The sequence below is a fragment of the Syngnathus acus genome, chromosome 24 (assembly GCF_901709675.1).
Source record: "Syngnathus acus chromosome 24, fSynAcu1.2, whole genome shotgun sequence".
NCBI lineage: Eukaryota > Metazoa > Chordata > Actinopteri > Syngnathiformes > Syngnathidae > Syngnathus > Syngnathus acus.
The window spans coordinates 3,538,136-3,564,452 of NC_051108.1; the positions used below are offsets into that span (position 1 = coordinate 3,538,136).

At 41.8% G+C, this 26,317-nt stretch overlaps 2 protein-coding genes across 2 annotated transcripts; both read left to right on the forward strand.

Annotated features, from left to right (window-relative positions):
* Positions 1-737: 737 nt before the first annotated feature.
* On the forward strand, positions 738-21,638 carry map3k5 (mitogen-activated protein kinase kinase kinase 5). Its single transcript, XM_037244081.1, has 30 exons — positions 738-1,570; positions 4,670-4,809; positions 5,057-5,080; positions 6,829-7,022; positions 7,138-7,306; positions 7,585-7,691; positions 8,008-8,178; positions 8,656-8,768; positions 8,839-8,998; positions 9,090-9,240; positions 9,318-9,425; positions 9,998-10,050; positions 10,849-10,944; positions 12,666-12,747; positions 12,829-12,962; positions 13,359-13,486; positions 13,985-14,121; positions 14,212-14,317; positions 15,192-15,349; positions 16,530-16,707; positions 17,581-17,598; positions 17,756-17,933; positions 18,014-18,182; positions 18,631-18,816; positions 19,263-19,368; positions 19,821-20,052; positions 20,128-20,240; positions 20,300-20,418; positions 20,504-20,580; positions 20,697-21,638. Exons 1-30 carry the CDS (start codon positions 1,138-1,140, stop codon positions 20,755-20,757), a joined length of 4,101 nt encoding a protein of 1,366 aa, XP_037099976.1. The 5' UTR covers positions 738-1,137; the 3' UTR covers positions 20,758-21,638.
* A 90-nt stretch (positions 21,639-21,728) lies between these two features.
* Positions 21,729-26,262, forward strand: lrp11 (low density lipoprotein receptor-related protein 11). The gene is made up of 9 exons (XM_037244082.1): positions 21,729-22,404; positions 22,811-22,968; positions 23,247-23,388; positions 23,454-23,579; positions 23,647-23,832; positions 24,186-24,353; positions 24,824-24,880; positions 24,962-25,051; positions 25,124-26,262. The coding sequence occupies exons 1-9, from the start codon at positions 21,873-21,875 to the stop codon at positions 25,276-25,278; spliced, it is 1,614 nt and encodes a 537-aa protein (XP_037099977.1). The 5' UTR covers positions 21,729-21,872; the 3' UTR covers positions 25,279-26,262.
* The last annotated feature ends 55 nt before the right edge of the window (positions 26,263-26,317 follow it).

Consider the following 26,317-nt stretch of genomic DNA (forward strand, 5'->3'; position numbering starts at 1 on the left):
AATTTTTTCTGTGTCGAGAACTGAATTTCATGATCTTTTCAGGCCTTCCTTCAAGGCATGCATAGATGTGGTCAAATTAGGTTAAAATTGTATTTTGCAAGGCATTTTTTTAATCATATACAGTACTTATTCGTATACAGTTCTTATTCTTTTGCAATTTGCACATTAGACTGTAATACCATAGTTTGACCACAAGACGTCACCCCTGAAACAGGAATGAAAAGACCTACGCTAAACAGAACCGGTTAAGCTCATATTTTAAATATTGTCAAGACAAATTGCATCGTTTCATCGCTCATGTGAAAATTTAGTCACAATAATATACAGTTAAAAGGCGACAAATATTCTCTGTTCGCTATTTTTACGTTTCTCACTATATAATTAATTATATAGTTATAATATATTGCTATAATCTTAAATAGGAATGCCACTGGTTTAAAAAAATAGGTTCAACTTTCCCAAATGAAATAACTGGTTTGTTTATGTTCATATATTTGTTGCATTATTTAGTTTTTCCAAACGTTTCCTATCTTTTCCATTATTTACTATGATATTAAGATTGAAACAGTTGCTTTATCAACATTATTTTCATTTGGCAGTTGGCATGGCTGCTTTTAGAGATGCGTTGCCATGGCAAACGCTCCAGTTTCGACGTACCTTTGCTTTCTCGAGTGGTTCCAGTGTCCCCGCCCACATCCGTGATGTTGTCAGTCGTTGCCTCCGCCCACCGCGCTGCAAGTAGACGGAACTGAAGATAAACACTGTCACTGGTGGGTGTTGGATTCCTGTTTGGTTGCTTGTGTGGATCGTGCATTGCATGCACGACTTTAAACGTCGGATTAAGTTGCCTTTCTGCAGCAGCTTTGCACAACTTGGATCTGTCACGAAAGCAGTAAGGAATGCACGGAGATGGTTGTTTGTCCGCTTCTTCTGCAGTGTTTTTGAAGCAATCGCCGTGCAGGGTGCAACATTTGCACCATGACTTTGCCCTAGTTGACGTGTTCAACTTTTGCTCGTGGAACCTGTGCAGGTGCGTGGCGCCACGCGTAAATTGACGTGCGTAACCGCGAGCTGTCTCTCCATGGAGATCCCTCAGCCGCGCTGCTCTTCTCGATCAACGCCTTAAAAGACATCGAGATGAATCAAGAGCAGGAGGGCATTTCTTTGCCCGTGCCAAGCTTTGGGGCTTTTCCCCACAGAGGGGCTGATGTCAACCGGGACAGCACCGGCGCCGACCGCGGAAGTGCTACTTCGGGTGTTGCGGTTCCTGCAGCCGGGACTTTCTGGAACGAATCCGTGGTGACAGGATGTCATGGGCACAGCCATACTTCCGGGAGCTGTGCGATGGACGGCGACGGTCTGCTGTCCACGAGCAAGTCGTGCAAAAGCAGGCCGGTGAGTGTCGCCTATGTTTTGAACAATGAGCCGAATCAACAGAACAATGCCGAGTGCATGGCTTTGCAATGCCTCAAGCAAGCTTGTGAGACAATTGGAAGCCAACTGGAAACGATCCACTTTGGAAAGCTGGACTTTGGAGAGACCTCAGTGCTGGACATCTTTTACAACGCAGGTAAGGATGCAAGTTTGCTCCAGTGATGAATGCATTGAGATGCTCTAATGTTCCCGTTTGGTGCAAGGGAATGTCATTCCTCATGACTACTTGGTGCTGGAATGCTTTCCATGTCCAATCATGGGTGTCAAAGATCACACCTTTGCTGCATCACATCTTTTCCGGGAAGATGGACGCCTGCTTGACTGGTTACTCTGGGCTCAGCAGACAAGCTTTGCATGCCACTACTTGCACGTTATATACAAAAGTTGTTTACTGCCGGTTGATCGCACGGGAATGTCAGTGCGCATCACTCAAGTTTGCCATTTTGGTTCCATGTTGTGCTTTTGAGGTGTAAATTCCAGAAAAATAGTCTAATCTCCACAAATCGATCATCGGCGTGGGGGCCGGATTATTATTATGGTGACATAACCCCCTCGCCCCGAAAATAAATTCCCGTATTTTATAAGGCGCACCTAAAAACCTCAAATTTTCTCAAAAGCCGACAGTGCACCTTATAATCAGGTGCGCCTTATATATGGACCAATATCGAGCCACTACAGCAGGCGTGTCCAAAGTCCGGTCCGCGGGCCAAATATATCATATATGGACAAAGTTTTAAAATGGGCCATTCATTGAAGGTGCGCCTTATAATCCGGTGCGCCTTATATCTGGACAAAGTTTTAAAACGGGCCATTCATTGAAGGTGCGCCTTGTAATCCGGTGTGCCTTATAGTGCGGAAAATACGGTAAATAAAATGCAGTTCAATAACAATACATTTATAGTCAGTCCACCATTAAAGTAACTACACAGCATTGGCGTTATAGCATTACTTCTCTGGCCAAACAAACACAGCAGGTTCACCTTTTTTTCCCCCCCTCCCATTTGTTTATCTTGTTCTGAACTTCCATGGAAATGTTTCACGGTTCACACCGGAGTGCCAAGGCATTTTTCCCAGAAATGTTCAGTATCTGCTCGCACACAGTGTCGCCTCTTCCTGCACGTGTAATGAAAGCTTGGCACAGAAATCCTGCAGCAGGTTCCCGGCCAGACGGCAGCTGTCTGTTAATATGGAGAGAAGGTGTCGGCCTCTCAGTATCTGGGTCGTGCGGTGCTGTGGAAAAGAAAGATTTGGGCCGGGGGATGACAGCACCAGGATGCACGAGAAAGTTGCACAAGATTCATTCCAGCACATTTCTGAAATCCTATCAGCTGGCCCCTTGGTAAATTCTTTATCCTCTCTTGTTGATTCTGCAAGCTCATTTGCATGTCAGGTGAGAGAGCACAACGTCGCAAAGAATTAGGAGACTCAGTCAGAAACTCCTCCGCCATTATGGCACACGAGACTCAAATCTCGAGTTTTTGCAAATCGGAAGTCAAGTCTGACATCTTTATTGTCATACATTTTTTTGTATTTCACCATCCAATGTAGTTTAACAGGGTATTTCATTTGTCAGACAAGCTGGACTTGTTGTAAGAGCAGCTTTCACTTACCACAGTTTCAATCCCCTAAGCGCTGCTTAGAAAAGGTCGTGGCAGCTTGCCAACATCTTACAGAAACTGTTGAGGGAAACTGCTGAGTCACGATTGTGCACCGATAAGGTAACAACTGGCGACTGGTAGACCGGCCGCATTTCCTGCTTCATATGATTTGCTTTTGTACAGGAAAGGTCAGAAGGAACTTTTCCGATTTAAAGGTAACCGTTTCGACTGCTGTCAACATTTTCAGCGTAAAAGATGATCGCAATCGAGAGCACCGCACTCCTGGAAATTTGGCAGAAAACTTAGATGTTACTGTCTGAGGTTCTTTTTTTTTTTTTTTCCCCTGCAAAGAAAACTCCTTTTTTTTGAGTGTGGGAAACAATTTCCGACAGAGCACGGAGACAGTAAATCCTCTGTGTATTCAGGGTGGGACCAACTCCAATGCAGTCTTCCCGCAGCTCTTTCTCCTTCAAACTAAAACCCTCAGCGGCAAATGAGTGATGGCTGAATCTTTTACAGTGGTTTCCAACAGTCGCCATGGTTACAACATCCTCTGTTCTGCTCCGATGTGATTAATTATAACATGTACTTTAGTCAAGCAAACACAATCGGCCCACCTGAGTGACCTCTGGAGATGTTATTGTTGTTTTGTAGTTGAGATGCTTTCATGGTATAATTATTAGGTGAGATGCGTAATATACCGACAAAATTATTACAGGAATAAAATGTTTAGTTAACCAGCACGCAACTTGACAATTATCATCTATGCGTCAATTTAGACGACCTTAGAAAACCTAATGGTAGCCTGAGAGTATTTTTTCTTTTTTAACATATTTCCATGATTTATTCACAAGTGAGGAGACTGCGCGTGATCTGCTGCTTGAGTCTGCTTCAAGCGCCTCAAGTTCTCGACACAGCTCTCTATTCATACTGCCATGTCGGCCGACACAATGGCAATCATTCAGTTGATTTGTCAGATAATTAAGATATTACAAAGTCATCTGAATGCGGAATGTTCCGATTTTATGCACAAGCTTTGACTCTTCCGTCAAAGGCTTCATAATATTGGGCAAGAAAGACTTTTGAGGTGTTGGTGTTTTAGCATGTTGGATATGATCATACTCGGAAATGAAGTGTGTTAAGAAGTAGCTCCACCTCTTCACCAGCAATTTAGTTCCTGCTAGCTACACTTGGTAATATTTACCTGACCTGTTGATGCAGCGCTTAGGAATCCACTTGGACTGGAATGTAGTCCTGGGTGTATTCATGTTCCTTTACAATATTAAATAAAGGATTTGAAAGGTTCTAATGTTTTGAAGCCTCTTGGTCCGCGACACAAGAATCAATAGGCAGTTTCAAGCTATTGTCGTCTCTATTTACCAACCCTGACCCTCCTTACCCTTGACTAAATGAAGTCCATTTTAGATCACATATTCCCTCTGGGAATTTCCAGACATGTGAAATTAAAGGTCAAACATACTTCCCAAGATTCAATTCCCTTAGGAAAGAATTGAAAGAGAAACATTTGTTACAGGGTCATCGGTATGATAATAAATCACCTTTATTAAGTTTACAATGTGTCATTTGAATATAAAGATGTAGCTCAATTGATGCTATTTTGTAATTGTCGCTATTAGATATCGCCGTTGTGGAGATGACGGACGCTTTTCGCCAGCCGTCACTCTTCTACCACCTGGGAGTCCGAGAGAGCTTCAGCATGGCCAATAACATCATCCTCTACTGTGACACCAATTCCGAGTCGCTCCAGTCTTTGCAGGTAGGCTTTTATCGCAAACGTCGTTTAATCACGGTTATTAAAGGATATATTTGGGGGGGTCAGTATGAGATTGTGTTTTGTTCCAGTGTTATTAATTTGATGGAAGCAGATTAATTTTGGAAATATTTTAGAATGGAATTATATGTGGACTGTTTTTAGCCTCAAATAAAATCTTTTTTTTTTTTTATTCTCACTGTTCCATTTAAAAGTCAAAATGTTAATTTTTGTTTCTCTTGTCATCCATCAGGAAATCATTTGCCAGAAGAACACTGTAAGTCTTCCTTGATTTTTTTTTTCTTTCCTCAAACCATCGCACACACATAAGAACATAATACATGTGCAATCAATTTTTTCACCAGAAAAATGTACTTGTTGAGCGAAATGAGTCAACTCTGACTCATACGCAACGGGGTGAACTGATTATCACTCAAGTGCAACCTCTCTTACGTGCACTTGCTTTGCTTTTGTTTGAGCCCTTTAGCAGTTTGCATGGAGAACTGGAACTCTTTGGTTTTGATCGTTTATATTCATCTTCCCTTTTTCATTCAGAGACAGTATTGAGAAAAAAGAAACCCCGTTGCCTTGAGTCCGAGATGCATCGATGCCTTTCATTGCTTCACGGCGGGGTCACGCCTTCCTTTCACTTCCTTCTTATTCTGATGTTCACTTTCAGACAATAGCATATTAAAAACGTCAGGAAAACACACCCACTCATGTGCTTAACCAAATATTTGACATTCTGTAGGTCCTTGTGTCTTAAGGACAAATAGATGTCCTGCCACTTTATCTTCTATCTGTAAACACCACATGTGCTTGAATCCTCTTTGTTTATTCAGCAGAGTCAGCCCAAGCTAGAGAGAAGTTAAAACAAATAGAAGCTTCTTCTTTTCCGTGGTGAAAGTGTCCTTTTGTCTAGACGCTCGCCACATTCTTGTCGTAATTCTTTTCATCAGGTGAGGAGCAAGAACAGTTCCCAACTGTTGTTTATTACTTTTGGAGGAAAGTTGCTCAAGTTGGGGTTGCGGTGACTGACTCAGACATCTCCACCCTGGTCTGCAATACTGCCGACTGTTTTGACTGCACCTTATAAACACTCGATTGTGTGTGGAGGTCTGAGCCCGAGCCTCACCTCATTTCCTTAAAGTGTCCTAAAGTGGGTAATTAGCTCAGACTTCCTCAATGTGGCCCCTTTTCAAAGAGGGGAATGTAATCTATGCCTCGCAGATGGAACGTTAGTTGCAAGTGGAAAAATGAAAGTATTTATTACAAGCTACATTCGTCGGAAATCTCTGTTGGACTTGGACGAGTCAAGATTGGAGCTGGCCTTTCACTTGAAGACAGCCCGACTTTAATCAGTGGTATAGAAAAAATGGTTGGAAATAAATCGTTCATTTTTTTGGTAACATTTTACTGTTACTCAAGTGTAAAAATGATTTTAAAAACAATACAACACTCAAGTTTGTTGCTCGATAACAAATGAAGGGAGTGACCTATATTTTAACATGATTTTTGTGTAAAAAGAAGTTAAAATGTATTTTAAAAAATACTCAAACTCAATCTTCATCTTATTTTCCTCAGAAAATCTTATCTTGGTTACCGTATTTTCCGGACTACAAGGCGCACCTAAAAACATAAAATTTTCTCAAAAGCCGACAGTGCGCCTTATAGTCCGGTGTGCCTTATATATGGACCCAATTCCTAAATTTAAACTGGCCCGAAGCATTGCGTCATGAAATCAATCATAAGTGGCCCGCTGAAGACTATGAATCATGAATCAAAAAGACTATGGCTCATTATTTTGTGATTATAAAGTAATTTTTTGCATCTGAAGTTGAAATAAAAAAGATAAAATGGAGAATGATTTGATTTTGATTAAAAATCTCACATGATGCATTAATGGTGCGCCTTATAGTCCGGTGCGGCTTATATAAGGAAAGAGTTTTAAAATGGGACATTCATTGAAGATGCACCTTATAGTTCGGAAAATACGGTAATCTCCTGTTTATCTTGTGCCAATAGACTTGCTCAGCCAACTACACCTTCATCCCGTACATGGTGACGCCACACAACAAAGTGTACTGCTGCGAGAGCAGTCTAATGAAGGGCCTCACTGAACTGATGCAGCCCAGCTTTGAGATGCTGCTGGGGCCCATTTGCATGCCCCTCCTGGACCGCTTCATCCAGCTACTCAAAGTCTCGCAGGCCAGCTCCCAGTAAGTACCACCAAGAGGCTGCCATGTTATTGACAGTGCTAAAACCGACTGAGCATTATTGCATAACACCAGGATCCATGACTCATGCCACCCCCCCTCCCTCATCTTCTCACAGTCAATATTTTCGTGAAACGATTCTAAGTGAGATTCGTAAAGCTCGGGAACTCTACACCGGACCAGAACTGGCCTCCGAGCTGGCCCGAATACAGCAGCGGCTGGACAATGTTGAGTGCCTCTCGGTGGACATCGTCATAAACCTGCTACTGACATACAGAGACATTCAGGTAATTGTCATTAAAAAAAAAAAAGCTTTTTATTTTCTTTTCTTTTTTTACCTTGACGTCTCGGCAATGTCATTTACCGAGCGGCTCCTTGCGCTGTGCTCTCAGCCTCATGAATAATTCATGGTAGTGAGGTTGCGCTGAATTATTAAGCACGCTTTGGATATAGTCAACTTCGGACCAACAAAGAAGTGTCGCACAAAGTGTTGCTGCAAGTGAGACACATTGTCCTCGGATGTCAAGTGGCTCATAAGTGTGTTGTGTATTTATTTGATGTGTAGGACTATGAATCGGTCGTGAAGCTGGTGGAGGCCCTGGGGAAGCTGCCGACCTTTGACCTTGTGGCGCATCCACATGTCAAGTTCCACTATGCCTTTGCACTGAATAGGTGAGTTAGCAATGTGAACAATCTGCTTTAATGCCTTTTAATTTTTTTTTTTTTACTTTTTTGCTATCCTGTTGTATTTTAATTTAGAAAAAAATATATATACCGTATTGGCCCGAATATAAGATGAGTTTTTTTTCATTGAAATAAAACTTAAAAAGGGGAGGGGTCGTCTTACATTCGGGGTCTAGACAAAGGCTTTTTTCAAACTTGAGTCTTGAAAAAGAGGGGGTCGTTTTATAATCGGGGTCGTCTTATATTCGGGCCAATACGGTATTATCATGCTTATGTGCTTTTTGTCTTGTGTTTGTGCTAACAGGAGGAATCAGCCAGGAGACAGACAGAAGGCCCTGGACATCATGCTGCCCTTGGTGCAGACCGAGGAGCAGGTGGCCTCGGACATCTACTGCCTGGTAGGGCGGATCTACAAGGACTTGTTCCTCGAATCGCATTTCACGGACACTCAGAGCAGAGACAGCGGCACACGCTGGTGAGTGAGACGGCAAGACGACACAACTAGTCGTTTGTTTCATGCTTATAAGTTCTGGTTTTATATTTACTGCATTATAGTGGGGCAAAATCTTATTTGGAATAAAGCAAGATATTTTGCACAAGCTGATAGAGCGACGGAAAGATTCAACATGAAATTGATGGTTGTCGTGTGGGAATTGCTTTCGAGCTTTCATATTGGTTGAAGTATTACAGTTAGTCCCATCTGGCTGTTATTGGCCTGTCATAACACAGCAGCGCTTCTTAATAACCTTCATTCCCTCCGATGAGCATATTACTCATGAAATGAATGCTGGTGTCGTTTGGTGGCCTCAACTCAATATGGTTCTAATTGCCATTTCGAACAAAGTGTTTCACAAAAGCTCCAGGAGCCATGTAAAGTTATTTCAAATAAGACACGCTGAGGAATTTCGATCACGCATATCTTGGAAGAAGTTATTTGTCCTCATCTATCAAGGTTTAAAATGGGATTTGAGTCGGAGCCAACGTTACACTCTGGGATCAACTACGCTGTTCTGCTCTTGGCGGCTGGACACCAGTTTGAGACTTCTTTTGAGCTTCGCAAAGTTGGTGAGTAGAAATTTTAGGATTGTGTGATTTCAATCTTGCTAACATACTTTTGGACGTCATCTTGTTACAGGGGTGAAGCTGAGCAGCCTGCTTGGTAAAAAGGGCAGCTTGGATAAGTTGCAGAGTTACTGGGATGTGGGTTTCTTTTTGGGGGCCAGCATCCTGGCCTGCGACAACACCAGGGTCATCCAAGCCTCTGAGAAGCTCTTCAAACTCAAAGCACCCATCTGGTGAGAAGACACATATTGCAAGACCAAAAAACTTTTGGGCTTTGACCATCTCCAGCAGGTGTCTCACTATATATACATACATTGATTTCAGGTATCTTCGTTCCTTGGTGGAGACCATATTGATCTATCAGCACTTCAAGAAGCCCCAAGAACAACCAGCCCCCAAACTAGAATTAATGGACTTCTGGATGGACTTTCTTGTCGAGGCGACCAAAAAAGATGTTTCCTCTGTGAGATTTCCTGTAAGTGCAGCCAGGCGGAAACCACCTTGCAAAACTAACTGTCGTATATAAAACCGATTTTATATTTTTATGCTCAGGTGTTGATATTGGAGCCTACTAAAGTCTACCAGCCTTCATATTTGTCCATAAACAAAGACGTGGACGACAACACGGTGTCCATCTGGCACGTCACTCCTGACGACAAGGTCTGGTTGGTTATTTCAATCAGGGGTGTTTTGAAATCAAATATTTGAAAAAGATGAATAATGCTAATAATTCCTTGCAATTTTTTTAAAAGTGAAGTCAATTTGTAATTTTAGTATTGACACATGAAGTCGTTGCACAATTTGTCTTTGCGGGCCACAAAAAAGTGATGCGGCGGGTCGTATCAAGCCCCCGGGCCTTGACTTTGACACCTATGATTTAAACGATTGCTAAGGTTTGTTTCTCTCCGAGTGTCTCACGGAAGCAACTTCTCATATTTCAATACTTTATTGCTTGGTTGCACCACAGAGACGTCCCACATCAGCTCACCTCATTTTGCTTACCCACATTATATCCATTTCCTGAAGCTAATGAAATAAAATAACCGCTAATGTGTTTCATTACCGAAAGATTGATCGACCCATTTTTTTGGATAATGCCAACGCTGTTCAACTACTCTAATGCAGCTTTCAGCAAATTGTCTTCCACATGGGACACTGTGATTTATTAACAGCGGGAAACTGCACTGATGGTTTAATCGGTGCATCATTACCGTGTATGGTATGTTCTGCAGAACAAGGGGATTCACGAGTGGAACTTCAGCGCCACATCTGTGCGAGGTGTCAGGTCAGTGTTACAATTGTAGGCTTTGGTACAAAACTCCACATTTTCCATCATATGTATCTCACACAACCTTATTTACTACTTAATTAGATGTAGATGTACCTAATTATATGGACCATGATTACCGTATTTTCCGCACTATAAGGCGCACCTAAAAACCTCCAATTTTCTCAAAAGCCTTATAATCAGGCGCGCCTTATAATCAGGTGCGCCTTATATATGGACCAATATTGAGCCACTACAGCAGGCGTGTCCAAAGTACGGCCCGTGGGCCAAATGTATATATCTTATATATGGACAAAGTTTTAAAATGGGCCATTCATTGAAGGTGCGCCTTATAATCCGGTGCGCCTTATAGTGCGGAAAATACGGTACACATGTATCATACATGTACTATGTAGGCCACATGACTGCCCAACTGCAAGAAACATTTGGTTTAATGCACAGGCACAGATGTGCACATTATTGCCACTTATGTCCCCTTTCATACTGCGGTCTGCTTGGGTGAGGTAATAAATTCCCAGCGTCTCGCTTTTCCACCATTCTCAGAGGAATTCCATTTTTGCACTGAAAAGCGGAGGGCTCACATGTTGCTAGGGAACAACTTCTTCTCGGAGCCCACTCAGCCTGTAGGAAGCCAGTGAGACACAATAGCAGGCTATCCAACCACATGTAATGTGCATTTAGTCTTGTCTGGCTGACTACCGGGAGTCTCTTTACATCCGCAATGCACAAACAGGCTGATGGATGATGTCATTGACTCACCACGTGACTCATAATATGTTGACTGTCTCTCCTCAGCATCTCCAAGTTTGATGAGCGCAGTGCTTTCCTCTACGTCCTTCACAATGCGGAGGACTTCCAGATTTATTTCTGTACGGAGATGCACTGTAAAAGGTTGGTGGTAGGATTTCTAGAACACGCATCAACAAAAAAACTAGCGTATTTTCCGGACTATAAGGCGCACCGGACTATAAGGCGCACCTTCAATGAATGGCCCATTTTAAAACTCTGTCCTTATATAAGGCGCACCGGACTATAAGGCGCACCATTAATGCATTATGTCAGATTTTTAATCCAAATCAAATCATTCTCCATTGTATCTTTTTTTATTTCAACTTCAGACGCAACAAATGACTTTATAATCACAAAATAATGATCCATAGTCTTTTTGATTCATAGTCTTCATCGGGCCACTTATGATTGATTTCATGCCACAATGCTTCGGGCCAGTTTAAATTTAGGAATTTGGTCCATATATGAGGCGCACTGGACTATAAGGCGCACTGTCGGCTTTTGAGAAAATTTGAGGTGTGCCTTATAGTCCGGAAAACACGGTATGAATTCAATAAAGCATTTTTTCACTGCATGAAATTAATGGCAATTTTCTAGTCTTCTAATTTCTAGTTCCTCATTGTAAAGTGACTAAAAGGGGCCACCCGATACCAGTCCCACATACCTTGAAATAAAGCTGGTATCTGTCACAATACCTGGTATTGGTAATTTCCTAAAAATACGCAATATTGTAGCCAATATAGCAGGGGCTTGCTCATGTAATAACAATCTCCACTTGAGGCACTCATGTCAGCTCAGCCCTCAGGTGCTACATTTCACACAGCGCTGTCCCCGCCGACACACCTTGCTTCTTTTTGCAAAGCACTGAGCGTTCCGACATTTCCGAGCACCGTGATGTGGCCTGTGAGCGTCGATGAGTCACGCCTGCTGTTGTCATGGCGCTCTCCTTTGCATAATAGAGCGTAAAGAAGCCATTGTGTGACAGCAAGGAAGGTGGAGGGAGCGAGCTTTCGTTCATATGTGGGCCTGCACGCACACATGCAGACCAAGCTGTATGACAATGTGCTAAATCCCAGGTTGTGTATGGTGAGGGTGTTAAGTCTTGTAGCTGTGTGCGTGTGTGTGGGAGGTGTGCTTGTAAACATACTGTAACAGCGTCTGGATAAAAACATCAAATACTGTACAATTATAGCTGTTTTATATTGAAAACTAAATTGAAACAAAAGTGGAAAACATTGATTTTTAAAAAAAAAAAAAAAAAAAAAAATGATGATGCCACCAAGGCACTACGTTTTATATATATATTTTTAAATATATACGTATATATATATTTTTTTAAATCTGGGAAAACGTTGTCTTTAGCAGCAGTGTTTAAATTAAATTGAAACAAAAGTGGAAAACATTGATTTAAAAAAAATTATGTCACCAAGGCACTACTTTTTATATATACATTTTAAAATGTTTATTTTTTTTTTTTAAATCTGGGAAAACGCTGTCTTCAGCAGCAGTGTTTAAATTAAATTGAAACAAAAGTGGAAAACATTGATTTAAAAAAAAAATGATGATGCCACCAAGGCACTACTTTTTATAGATATTTTTTAAAATATTTTTATTATTTTAAATCTAGGAAAACGCTGTCTTTAGAAGCAGTGTAAATAGAATTTCCCCTTTAGTGATAATAAAATGAAAATAAGTCAGACAAAATGGCTCACTAGCTTATGTGATATTAAAAAACTCAATCAAGACAGACAATCAAAACTGACACACACACATTTTAGCTTGCAGTAACTAATGTTTGGACTAAGCAGGCATGTCTTTGTCAGGTTCTGCGATTTGGTCAACAGCATCACCGAAGAGGCTTGGAGAGGTCCAGATGAAGGAGACTGTGATGCTGACGCCTTGGAGGTGAAAAACACCACGTTTATTGCTCTTTCGAAATAATGAGCCAATATCTTTTACTCCTGATGTATGAATTTATCTGTGCAGTACGACTACGAGTACGACGAACACGGTGAGAGGGTCGTTCTAGGTAAAGGAACATTTGGAGTGGTGTACGCCGGCCGAGACCTCAGCAACCAGGTCCGGCTAGCCATCAAGGAGATACCAGAGCGAGACAGTAGGTGAGATATTTCCGCCTTTTCTTATTTAGCTCTATCACCGCTGATCATTTGGAAGTTTCCCTCTGAAGTGAATGTGTGAAGCCTAGATGAAGAAAATGTGTCTGGTGCTTTGTGGCTTAGATTGAGCTAACATGAGAGACTGCTTTGAGCTTGCAGCTTGCAGGCTCCCAGAGTGAGCGATGGCATACTGATACCCTCACCATATGTCTTGGCAGCACAAAGTGATGAGAATGTGGCTGAATAATTCACAAAGGGTGCAGACTTGGTGTGCTGTTAAAAAAAAAAAAAAAAAAAAAAAAGCTCCCATGTTCACTTGTTATCTTAAAAATGAAGATGATTGAAAAGCTTAGAAATTGCACATGCAAATAGACTGTCATTTTTTTTGTTTGTTTCCAGGTACTCACAACCCCTCCACGAGGAGATCGCCCTTCACAAACACCTAAAGCACAAGAACATTGTCCAGTATCTCGGCTCCATCAGTGAGAACGGCTTCATCAAGATCTTTATGGAGCAAGTGCCAGGAGGTAAGAAGGCACTATCGTAGTGTTTGCACTGGTAATGATGATCATCATAATTGCTGTATAAACATGACTGAGTGATATAATTGTGTTTTTTAAGATCTGCTCTGTCAGCTAAAAATGTAACATCATTTCGTCCGTCCATTACAACTTCAGAAGTCGGCCAACAAAAGCAAATTAGATTCCTCATAGTCCTTACAAGCAAACCAGCTGTAGAATAACTTTTCCACACCTTATGATTTCATTATTTATTTTGGGGCGTATAGATGAGGTGTTTGCTTTGGCTCCCATTGTGGCAAATTGGCAGTAATAAAGTTTGTTGGCAAGATGATCAAGATGCATTTGTTGGTTTTTGACTTTTACTAGTCCACACCTTCAAAAATATTCTTAACTATTGGTGCAAATGCAAAAAAAAGTGCATTTTTTTCACGACTACTCAGAACCATGCTGCTAAACTCAGGTTGAAAAGAATAGACTCATTCTTCTTGCTTCTCCTGTGCCTAGGGAGTCTCTCTGCCCTGCTCAGATCCAAATGGGGCCCCTTGAAAAACAACGAACCCACTATAGGCTTCTACACACGGCAGATCCTGGAGGGCCTCAAATACTTGCATGACAATCAAATTGCACATCGGGATATCAAGGTCATAGATTGTTTGCAATATATCCACAGTTGATTGTATCTCACTAGACTGGGATTTATTCTTCTCACCGTGTGTGTTTGAAATCCTCAGGGCGATAACGTGCTAATCAACACGTACAGCGGCGTGCTAAAGATATCCGATTTTGGCACATCGAAGCGCTTGGCTGGGATTAACCCTTGCACCGAGACATTCACAGGTAAACGCTGACCTCTCTGTAATCCTAATTTAAAACATGATCATTAAATGTGAGCAGGATTATGCAAAACTGGTAGTTTCTTTTTTGTGTGTAAAAAGATGAAGTATATTAATAATCATCCTGAGCCACAATGAACTTTAATGAGTGACGGAAAAGGGGCTTTACCTTGAAATGGAGCAGAGGTTGTTTCAGAAACAGGCCGGTCCTTTTTTTTTTAGGTGACGTCTGCTTTAAACGAGCCGCCGCCTGGTTTTAACACAGGGTGTACTCCTCAGAGCAGTAAATAGTCAGTAAGCTATTATTAGCGCTTCATTGTGCTTCGTTCAATGAGCGTGTTATTTCTGGAAGTAACCGTTCTTGCTGTAGGCTTCAATAAAAGCCCCCTTTCAAATTTATTATAACAGTTTACAAGAACATGCGCCAGCTCCCCATGATGTCATTTAGAGGGAACCCAAACAAAAAACTCAAAAGTATCTTTTAGCTGCAAAAAAAAAAAACATGACGTTATTTTCCATGAGGGAATGTTTTCCTGTGTTTTATTTTTTTTTAAGAATATTTAAAAATAATAATAAAAAATAATAGCTACAAAAGATGGTGCCACACTGACTGGCAATAAGAACCTCTACCGAGGTGGTCTTGTGGTTAGCATGTCTGCCTTACAGTTCTGAGGTTCGGGACTCGGGTCTCCCACATTCCAAAAACATGGCAACCGGTCTAGTGTGTTACCCAAATCTTCTGGCATATTCTCCAACACATAAACAATATTAATGAGCTCAAGAAAATGGCTAAATGGATGGCTACCATGGCAACCCCATCTGAATCTTTCAACTATGCTACTTTAATGGGCATTTTATTTTTTTATTATTATTTTTAGGTACACTACAGTATATGGCTCCGGAGATTATAGACAAGGGTCCTCGTGGCTACGGCAAGCCAGCAGACATCTGGTCTCTGGGCTGTACTATTATCGAGATGGCTACCGGGAAACCTCCTTTCTACGAACTAGGGGAACCACAGGCTGCTATGTTTAAGGTAAGAGGCAATGACAGTACCGTGTTTTCCGGACTATAAGGTGCACCTTCAATGAATGGCCCATTTTAAAACTTTGTCCTTATATAAGGCGCACCGGACTATAAAGCGCACCATTAATGCATCATGTCAGATTTTTAATCCAAAGCACTCTCCATTTTATCTTTTTTATTTCAACTTCAGACGCAACAAATAGCTTTATAATCACAAAATAATGATCCATAGTCTTTTTGATTTATGATTCATAGTCTTCAGTAGGCCACTTAGGATTGATTTCATGACACAATGCTTCGGGCCAGTTTAAATTTAGGAATTTGGTCCATATATAAGGCGCACCGGACTATAAGGCGCACTGTCGGCTTTTGAGAAAATTTTTGGTGTTTAGGTGCGCCTTATAGTCCGGAAAATACGGTACGTGACTCACAAGGTTTTGTTTACAAAAAAAGGACAAGCTGATACATGTTGAGACTATTTTTTAACGTACAGTAGGCAGCCATCACAAAGAATGTTCTTTTTTTTTTTTAACCTACAGTAAGATGCCACTGCTGGATTTGCAAAATGCTAATTTGCCGTTATGACGTGTTGGTGAAACAAACACACATGACGCGACAATGTTTTCCACTCCCCATTTGTCTGCGTCTTTTTTTGGACACACTGACGTTAATGAGCCGCTTGCCAATTGTATGAATTGTTATTCCAGTGCCAACATTGAGGACAGCACAGTGCAGTTCTTTAAAAATGGTCTGGAACGCATTATAGCACACCCATCTGAGATTGAATCATGGAATATTCCATACGTGGATTTGGCTCGGAACTCTGAAGCTAAATGGCTCATGAAGTAAACAAGAAGATTTCATCGTCTGCTTAGGGGAAATTCCATGTCGAATGTGAATTATGCTTATATTTAATTAAATCTTGTCAAAGGTAGAATCCGTCACAAAAAGATCAATTATTGTTGAGGTATTTCTTCTCTCATCCCTGTGGAATGTTTTACTGCTAATCACAGGTCAACATTCCTCAACAGCAACGACAAGACATTTTAACACACGTGTTGCCAAGAAAATCTCGTGCTTGAACTTTCACAGTTATTTATCAGCCACGTTTCACTCGGTGTTCATGACGCTGGGCAAATACTTTACCATGAAGGGATTGACCCTCTCAGGCTTTGTGTGTTTGTCTGTAGGTCGGCATGTTTAAGATCCACCCGGAGATCCCGGAGTCCATGTCACCGGAGGCAAAGGCCTTTATCGTGCGTTGCTTCGAGCCTGACCCGGACCACCGAGCCACCGCCTTCGACCTGCTCACAGATGAGTTCCTCACCGTCACCAGCCGCAAGAAAAAGAGTAAAAGTAGCTTCACTGGTGAGTACATTTTTATTTTATTTATTCAACCCCACACACACAGTAATCCCCACAAACAAAATGAATCACATGATGTTGAGATTAGTACGAAAAGATTTACCGTATTTTCCGCACTATAAGGCGCACCTAAAAACCTCCAACTTTCTCAAGTGCGCTTTATAATCCAGTGCACCTTATATATGGACCAATATGGATTTGTGGATGAGGACTAATTTATCAAAGTAAGCTTTACGTGTTTATTTTGTGTGTTGTGTGATATTAACGTTTGAACTTCGTTGAGTTATTGATATATTGTTATTGTTTTCACTATTTCGAGTGTTACTATATTGTGATTGCATTAACGTTTGAGCAAGGTTGAGTTATTTATTCTTTGCGCTTTATAATCCGGTGCGCCGTATATATTAAAGATTAAAGATTAAGATTAAAGTCCCAATGATCGTCACACACACACCTGGGTGTGGTGAAATTTGTCCTCTGCATTTAACCCATCCCCGTGTGATTTTAATCCATCCCCTGGGGGAGAGGGGAGCAGTGAGCAGCAGCGGTGCCGCGCTCGGGAATCAGTTGGTGATCTAACCCCCCAATTCCAACCCTTAATGCTGAGTGCCAAGCAGGGAGGCAATGGGTCCCATTTTTATAGTCTTTGGTATGACCCGGCCGGGGTTTGAACCCACAACCTTCCAGTCTCAGGGCGGACACTCTACCACTAGGCCACTGAGCTGGACAAAGTTTTAAAATAGCCCATTCATTGAAGGTGCGCCTTATAATCCGGTGCGCCTTATAGTGCGGAAAATACGGTAGAGGTTTTGCATGAAAATATTTTACACTAATCATGTACTACTTTCCTCTGTATTTTGTTCATTTCTTCCGCAGCTCTCTCACCAGGCACAGGTGAGTGGCTTTGCATTTTTTTATTGTATTCTATTCATCCAGCCCTTTTCTGCTTCACTTTTTTGAATCATGTCTCTTTTGGTTCAAAACAGAGAATAATCAAAGTCGCTTGCACGTGTGTGATGCTGCACGTGGCTCTCGACTCTTTTATTTGCAGAGTATCTGCGCAGCATTTCCCTGCCAGTGCCTGTAGTGGTCGAGGACACCAGCAGCAGCAGCGAGTATGGCTCCGTCTCCCCTGACAACGACCTCAACACCAACCCCTTCAACTTTAAGCCCAGCCTCAAGTGCTACAGCGAGCGAGATGTCAAAGGGCCCCGATCGCTCTTCCTCAGGTACCATGAGTCACGCCACATTGTTGTCGCTGGCTATTATATCTCAAAATACACAACTATCAATTTGTTTGCTCTTTCAGCATCCCAGTTGAGAATTTCGAGGACCACAGTGCCCCTCCATCTCCCGAAGAGAAGGATTCAGGTTTCTTTATGCTGAGGAAAGACAGCGAGAGGCGAGCCACTTTGCACCGCATCCTGACCGAGGACCAGGACAAGGTGGTGGCCAACCTAATGGAAGCCCTCTCACAGGTTAGTTAAGAAATTACCATATTTTCCGCACTATAAGGCGCACCTAAAAACCTCCAATTTTCTCAAGTGCGCCTTATATATGGACCAATATGGATTTGTGGATGAGGACAAACTTATTAAAGAAAGCTTTACGTGTTTATTTTATGTGTTGTGTGATATTAACGTTTGAGCAACGTTGTGTTATTGATATATTGTTATTTTTTCACTATTTCGAGTGTTACTATATTGTGATTGCATTTACGTTTGAGCAATGTTGAGTTATTTATTCTATGCGCTTTATAATCCGGTGCGCCTTATATATGGACAAAGTTTTAAAATGGGCCATTCATTGAAGGTGCGCTTTATAATCCGGTGCGCTTTATAGTGTGGAAAATACGGTAGACGCACACTTGTAAAATAATACTGATGACTAAGTCACACTGCTCCGGATATTTCATTGAACCTGCAGGGATCGGAGGAAATGAAAATGAAACCTCAGCACATTTCCACCCTGGTGGTCAGCCTGGCCGACTTTGTCCGAGTGGCTGACAGGAAAATCATCGCCCGCACGCTGTCTCAACTCAAACTGGAGCTGGACTTTGACAGCACGGCCATAAATCAGCTGCAGGTCGTACTCTTTGGCTTCCAGGATGCTGTAAGTAGCAGAAACACGATGAGAGGAATTACTCCAAGGACTCCATTTTAATTGTTGTCATTTTTACATGAGCAGCCTTTCATGTTTCAGCCTTGACGTCAGACCAGTATAATGATTAAAAACTCTGTAAGGGCGGCAATAAAAAGGGTAATCTGTCAAAAATAATGATGGCATATCTAAGGAAAGGTCTTTCTGCTTTGCCTCTTATAAATACAGTACTGCCTGATCAGTTTTAGTGTCTTTAATAAATTAAAGAAGAATGTCAAACTGGCCCTTGCAGCCTGCTTTAGTTTCTTTTTACAAAGGAAAATGATAGGACACCACTATTATGAAGATTCAGCATTGCGTAATCCTGCAATATGTTGGTGCTCTAGTGCCCCCTGTTGGTTGAAAGAAAAATGACAGCAGAAAGAAAACTGGTAGCTTATTAGTGAATTTTTTTACAGGTGAACAAAGTCTTGCGAAACCACAACATCAAGCCTCACTGGATGTTTGCCCTGGACAACATCATCCGAAAAGCAGTGCAGATCGCCATCACCATCTTGGTGCCAGGTAACAACATCTAAGAATTCATTTGTCCTATTAGGCCTGACCTGCCTCGTTTTATAGAATATCTGGAGTCAGTTTGACTTCGGAGACTCGTCATAATCAAAACTGCGGTCGATCTGGTTTAACTGGTTGTTGTTTTTTTCAAGCCCCCTCTCTTCTGTGCTGTGCCTGGACTTGCAGGGAAGAGCAGTTTTTCTGCCGAGGTTTACATAATAGTCTGCAAAAGCAGCGTGAAATCCCCTGAATGTCCTCACATTTTGGTTTGAGCAGTTTGGTTCGCTTCCTCTGTCTCAATCGTAGGCTTGAGTTCAAAACGTGACCGTTTTGAAGGTATCGGGTACTCGTGGAGGCTGCCGATACCAGTCACCAATACTCGCACTAGTATTGGTCTGGGAAAAAAAGTGCTGTGGAACATTCCGACTAAAATACTGTAAACTGTGTGCATTTATGTTCAGAGCTGAGGCCTCACTTCAGTCTGACCTCCGAGAGCGACGCACCTGACCACGAAGACGCCGATGACGAGGAAACTGAGAGAAACCCGGCGCACCAAAGACAGGTCTCCAGTCAAGATGAAACTGTGGTTACTTCGGGGGTCAGTACGCTCAACTCCACTGTCTCCCACGAATCCCGTAACGCACAACATTCCGTGAGCATGGAGCTAGGCAGGATGAAGCTGGAGACCAACAGGTTGCAATCTTCTGAGATTATGAACGTGTCTTTTCTTATGCATACTGATGTTTCCTCTTATTTGTGTGATTTCAGGTTGCTGGAACAGCTCCTGGAGAAGGAGAGAGAATATCAGGCCATCCTTCAGCAAGTTCTGGAGGAACGAGAGCAGGAGATCAAACTACTGCAACTGCGATCTCACACTACAGGTAGTCTTCTGACATGTGGTATGAATAAAATAGATTCATAGAAAAACTTTCATCTCCAGCAAACATCCCCACGCTGACGTGTGGTCCAGAAACGGATCAACCTGCCAAAAAATGTGAAGAGAAAGAGCTGAGCAGCTGGCTGAGGCTTTATGGTGCAGACCAGGACTCCATAGATTTGGTGTGGATCAGATTCTGCCTTTATGGAATTTGAAGCTTATTTTCTTGTGCTTCTGTTATAACTTCATGATTTTATTTTTCTTTAGATCCTCAGTGAGGAATACACACTGAATGACATCCTCCATGATGTCACAAGAGAAGATCTGAAGAGTCTCAGACTGAGGTAGGGCACCAGTTCATCCATTAATCCTGCAACAAATGCTACTAATATTATCCAAGGTAATTTCTGTAAACTGATTTCTGTAAAGATCTTCATCTATGTCTTTTTGTCTTGTGCAGAGGCGGAATCTTGTGTAAACTTTGGAAGGCCATCATAGACCACAGGCGCAAGCCATTCTGAGGCCTTAAGTGGCGCCAACCACTCTGAGAAGCCAGCACACCTCAGTATTCTCCTCAATACCTCAGTATTTATTTTTAGAACAAGAATCTGTGTTTGCAGCTTTCCAACTTACCCTTTTTTCTTGGTCGGGTGCTGTGATCGTTTTGAAAATGTCATTTCGTCAAGTGCCACTATAGCGTTGACCCGCCTTATGGACATGACAGGCATGTTACAACAATGTGGGAATTTTATTTTCAACCTACAACAATTGTTCTTGTCTTCACGTGACGAAATGTTTACATATCTAGAGACTGACTGTTTGTAAATTAAGCCTCCGATACAAAAATACCACATGAAAAGATTTCAGATTTGCTTAGTTTTATTGTTTCACTGTGGGTGCTGCATCCATTCTATTTGTTTTTTTTTATTATTATTTAATTGTTTTGCAAATGTAAAGGATGTCAAGGCATGCCTTTTGTTTTTCTTTTATTGAGACTAATTTAAATGGCATTTATTCACATTTCACAAACATGTAAATATGGAATAGCTAATATGTGAACATGCATAAATGTACTAAATATAACTTATAGTTTATCCATGCGGATTGGACCGTCGATACTTGCGTATAATTGTTGCATTTTCTAATGTGACAAATCATGGCGATACTAATTACAGCTAAATTACAGCTCACTTTTTCTTCAGTTTTCTTTTTTTCTTTTTCACCTTGCTTGAGATGTTCTCATTCAATCTGCAGTTTATTAGAAGGAACTTGTGAAAGGAAAATTTAAAATCTGCATACTGCTGGCCTTTATTTTAAATTTGTCAGAAACACTTGTGTCCATGTTGTTTCATATTTAATGCAAGATGTGTTGTATTGTTAAAATAAAACTTTTCATTATGTATACGTTTTGTGTAATGATGCATGTTGTCACCATGACAACGGCAGATTTCTAGCATCGTCACAATCCCCCCCCCCCCCCCCCCCCCCGCTTGTGAAATACAAGATTCAGGCACGACTGGATGTGATCGGTGGTGCGAACGCTTTTTCCTCCTCAGTCCGGCTCGTCATCGTCTGGGCTGTCCATCCTGATGTATCTCAGAAGAACTCAGGGAGTGGTCTTACATAAGTAAACAAGATGGCTGTGATGATGCAGCAGCATCACCGCTCACCAAGGTTCGCCTTCGCGATTTCATCCCTGCTCCTCCTGCTTCTGTGCATCTTGCAACCCATCCACACTCGCATGTCGGCTATATCGGACTTAAAATCCAAAATATCAGGAGTGGAGGAGCTTCTGGAGGAGTTTCGCAAGCAGCTCCAGCAGGATCAAACGTATCGGCCGAGCGAGGTGGCCGATTCCTGCGTGAGCGACTTCAGATCGGTCCGGGAGAGCATCATCCGGGCTAAGGCCTCCATCGAACAGGGGGCTACTTTCCTCATGGCGCCGGAGCGAGTGTACACCTGGAGGGACTGCGTGCATGCTTGCTGCGCGCAGCCTCACTGCACCGTCGCGGTGGTCCAGGAGGAGCCGACGCAGGCCGGGGACAGCCTCAATTGCTATTTATTCAATTGCACCTATAAGAGCCAAAATGTCTGCTCCTTCGCTCCGCAGCCCGGTTTCGCCTCGCATAGCCGCTTGGTGAACGTCACGCTACCTGATGATGCGCAAGGTGGGACACTCAGTGTTTTTGATCAAAGTAGTCCCACACTGTTCTAATTCTCAAAGTTTGTGAAAATGTTCTCTCGTTTTTATGCAATTTAAAAATTCTGTTGTGGAGTTGAAGTATGGTAAAATGTCTGTTAGAAAATATGACCTTGATACGACCTATATAGTTCTCACAATCACATAATTTGAACATTCATTAACCGCTAACTCCAATCTCTAGATTATCCAGTGTGTTAATGATTGACGTTTTCAAGTTGCCCCGATCAACAACATGATCACGAGTCGTTTGTGTTTTTGAAAAAATATATATTGGTTTGTATTCTGAAGGGAATAAACCAATAAAATGTATATTGCAATACAATACACCATGAATTGTTGGAACCTTCTAAATTATTTGTTTTATGTTGCAGAGGTTGACGAGCCCCCTCGCTGTGATGCAGGACAAGACGTTGTAATCCAGCTGCCCACCGACTGGGCTGTTTTGGACGGCCGCGACAGTGTGGACGACCGTGGGATCAATAGCTTTGACTGGATTCTCGTTAAGGGGGACCCAGCTATCACTATGAAGGTCAGTGACTCTGCAATTAACTGAATGGGATCTAAAAAAGCTTTAAAACCGAAGAATAAACACACAGTTTGCCTTTGCAGTGTGCAGAGACTCACTCGGCATCAGGTTACATTTGTTCGCTTCTGTTCAGTCAACAGAGAAGCTCCATAATGCATTGCAAAAGAGATAAAGAGTTTATTATATACACACCAGCCTTAAGAGGCAACCACTAGTAAACACATTAGGCTGAAAATACAAAGCCCAGAGAGTCATATGTGGATTTGTTGTGTGTTTTGCAGACGACTCATCCGGGACTTCTGAAGATCACTGGCCTGCAGGAAGGTGTCTACACGTTCCAGATGACTGTTACCGACACAGCGGGTCAAAAGACGTCTGACAATGTGTCTGTTACAGTGTTGGCACCTAAACGTCAAGCAGAAGGCAATGACTTCACTTACATTTAAAATTGATATTCAATTGTGAAGTTACATTTATTTTGTTGGCAGTGTGTACCGGCCATTGCTCAAACTACCAGTTCAAATGCGATGACGGCTGCTGTATTGACATCACCTTTGCCTGTGATGGGAAGCAACATTGTCCAGATAGATCAGATGAAGACTTCTGCCCAAACTGTAAGAAAACACTCATATTTCTTTCCCCAAATGGAATTTTAGTGTGACTTTTTGATTCCTTGCTTAGTTGATACCAGCAGGAAGTCTGTGACCCACGCTGAAGGTCTGCCAATCCATCAGGTTCCAGTGACACACACTGTGGATAGTTTTGTTCTCCAGACTGGATCCAGGAAGACCAATGACAACAGTAGACCTCAGGAAAGGAGCAGGGTCACACCTCCACCCAGTCTGCAGCAGAATTCAAACAGTCAAGGTAGGTGACATGGTTTTAATAAAGAACACATCATGCAACTTATAATTATTACAAGAGCAGCAATGATGCAGGTCTTGTACTACAAATGATTAGATTGTCCATTGTTTCATGTTTATCCACACACAGAAGCAGATGGAGCCCATGTAGGCAGCCACTGTGTCATGGCACTGAACGCTTAAATGCTGGCAAAGCCACAATCCATTCTGCATTCCATGAGAAAACAGTTCTTTGCTTGCAGACTTGCTGGGCTTTGGAACAAAAGCGTCTCTGTCCCCTTCTGCCATCCGATCCCTGAATAAGGACATAAAGCAAAAAAAAAAAAAAAGTCATTTACCGTGTTTCTGTCTCTGTAGACCCATGTTCCACCGCTCCAGTTGTTGGACCTTGTAAAGGCACTTTTGCACGCTGGTACTATGACCATGAAGCAGGAGAATGTAAACACTTCCTCTATGGAGGTTGCCAGGGCAACCATAACAACTATCTCCAGGAATCAGACTGCGTCAGCGAATGTATACAGAAAAGTGAGCTTTCATTTTTTTTGACTACCGTATTTTCCGGACTATAAGGCGCACCTTCAATGAATGGCCCATTTTAAAACTTTGTCCTTATATAAGGCGCACCGGACTATAAAGCGCACCATTAATGCATCATGTCAGATTTTGAATCCAAATCAAATCATTCTCCATTTTATCTTTTTTATTTCAACTTCAGACGCAACAAATTACTTTATAATCACAAAGTAATGATCCATCGTCTTTTTGATTCATGATTCGTAGTCTTCAGCGGGCCACTTATGATTGATTTCATGACACAATGCTTCGGGCCAGTTTAAATTTAGGAATTTGGTCCATATATAAGGCGCACCGGACTATAAGGCGGCTTTTGAGAAAATTTGAGGTTTTTAGGTGCGCCTTATAGTCTGGAAAATACAGTACATTGTGTTACTGATAATATGTTTGTCAATATGTTTGTTTTTGGCATTGTTGTTTAGGTCCAGGTTTTAAACCAGCTACCGTGGCTCCTCCTATCACCAAGCAGACTGAAATAGGTACGATGGGGTGTTTCTGATTTTTGGAATCTCTTTTATGAGGCAGTTGTCATTTTAATTTGTTATTGTACTTTTTTGAAGCTGCTCCTAAGGTCTCACAGAGCCAAGAGAGTGACATCCCATTTTCCAAACAGTTTCCAGGAAAGGGAGGCCATCCGGTCCCTGAATCAGGTCAGAACCAGGTCCGATGTGTTTCATGTTTATCTCTAACTTGCATCCCCACCTGCTTCTCTCCTCTACCAGGCGCCATCCTTCCATTGACTCTGGGTATTATCATCACCGCCCTCCTGCTTCTCATGATTGCCTGTCGCCTGAGACTCGTTCGCCACAAGCTGAAGAAGGCGCGGCCACTCACCACGGAGGAGTCCGACTACCTCATCAATGGCATGTACCTGTAAACACAGAATCTCTTGACAATTCTAAACTGGAAAATAGAAAGGATGGAGCCATCAGAGCTGAACTTTTTAAAGTTGCACTGCATTTTTCCTGTAGCCTAACGTCTGTAATTAGTTTCATGTGAGCTTGGAAACGTCCCATCCTGCTCTTCTTCTATGCCTGATGCTTCTACACTGAAACTGATCCGAAGGGACACAAAGCCAGTAACCTCTTTTGATGCTTTTGAGTTTGTAAATGGATGAAAGCATTAGAACATCATCTACTGGAACTGAATAGTTGGTCACTCACTTCGCTTACTAAATCCACTCTAGTTCATCCCAAAGGTCATTTGGTTAAGGTCAGGGCATGAAAGAACTGAACTCATTAAGACTTGCTTTCATTTTGGCAGACATATTTTCCTTCAATGGAATCAAAGATAATAGATTTTTATTTGTTTGTATTAGGGATGCAAAACCCAGTACCAGCATCTTTTTACGGTATCGGTGCTCGCAATATTGATCAATACTAGTATGGTCCGCCCTATTGTGATCAATTTACGATAAGGAACTAGAAAATCAAAATGAGAACAGAAAATCACCATTCAAAATAACAAATATTTTAATTATAATAATTCAAAAGTCATTTTAAGAAAATTGATATATTGAAATGTAAAGGTCATTTTAAAACTATATCATTGTTTTTGGAGGAAATTTTAGGTATCAAAAGTACTAATGGTATCGGTGCTTAGTATCAGTATCGATGACTACTCAAAAACTTGTACCGGTCTGAAAAAAGTGGTATTGAAAATCCCTAGTTTATATTTTACATCTGTACAAAAATATACTGTGCCATTTTTCTGCTCGCAATATGTGAAACTGACCTGTGGATAGAAATGTAGATACACCGAGTAGTGGATTGGTACACTAAGCCATAATAAAATAGTCAAATACTACCCCTTGTCCAACTCTGCAATGCATCTTTGCAAAGCTTTTGGTATCATGGTATTTTAAAAAAAAAAATACTTACTGTAGGTGGTAACTTTCTGAAAACAAAACAAAGATC

Coding starts and splice junctions, on each gene's coding strand:
- map3k5 (XM_037244081.1), top strand. CDS start 1,138: ATGAATCAAGAGCAGGAGGGCATTTCTTTGCCCGTGCCAAGCTTTGGG. Junction 14,122..14,211: donor TTGCACATCGGGATATCAAG/GTCATAGATTGT, acceptor TGAAATCCTCAG/GGCGATAACGTGCTAATCAA. Junction 20,053..20,127: donor ATGAAGCTGGAGACCAACAG/GTTGCAATCTTC, acceptor GTGTGATTTCAG/GTTGCTGGAACAGCTCCTGG.
- lrp11 (XM_037244082.1), top strand. CDS start 21,873: ATGGCTGTGATGATGCAGCAGCATCACCGCTCACCAAGGTTCGCCTTC. Junction 23,389..23,453: donor ACCTAAACGTCAAGCAGAAG/GCAATGACTTCA, acceptor TTTTGTTGGCAG/TGTGTACCGGCCATTGCTCA. Junction 24,354..24,823: donor CAGCGAATGTATACAGAAAA/GTGAGCTTTCAT, acceptor ATTGTTGTTTAG/GTCCAGGTTTTAAACCAGCT.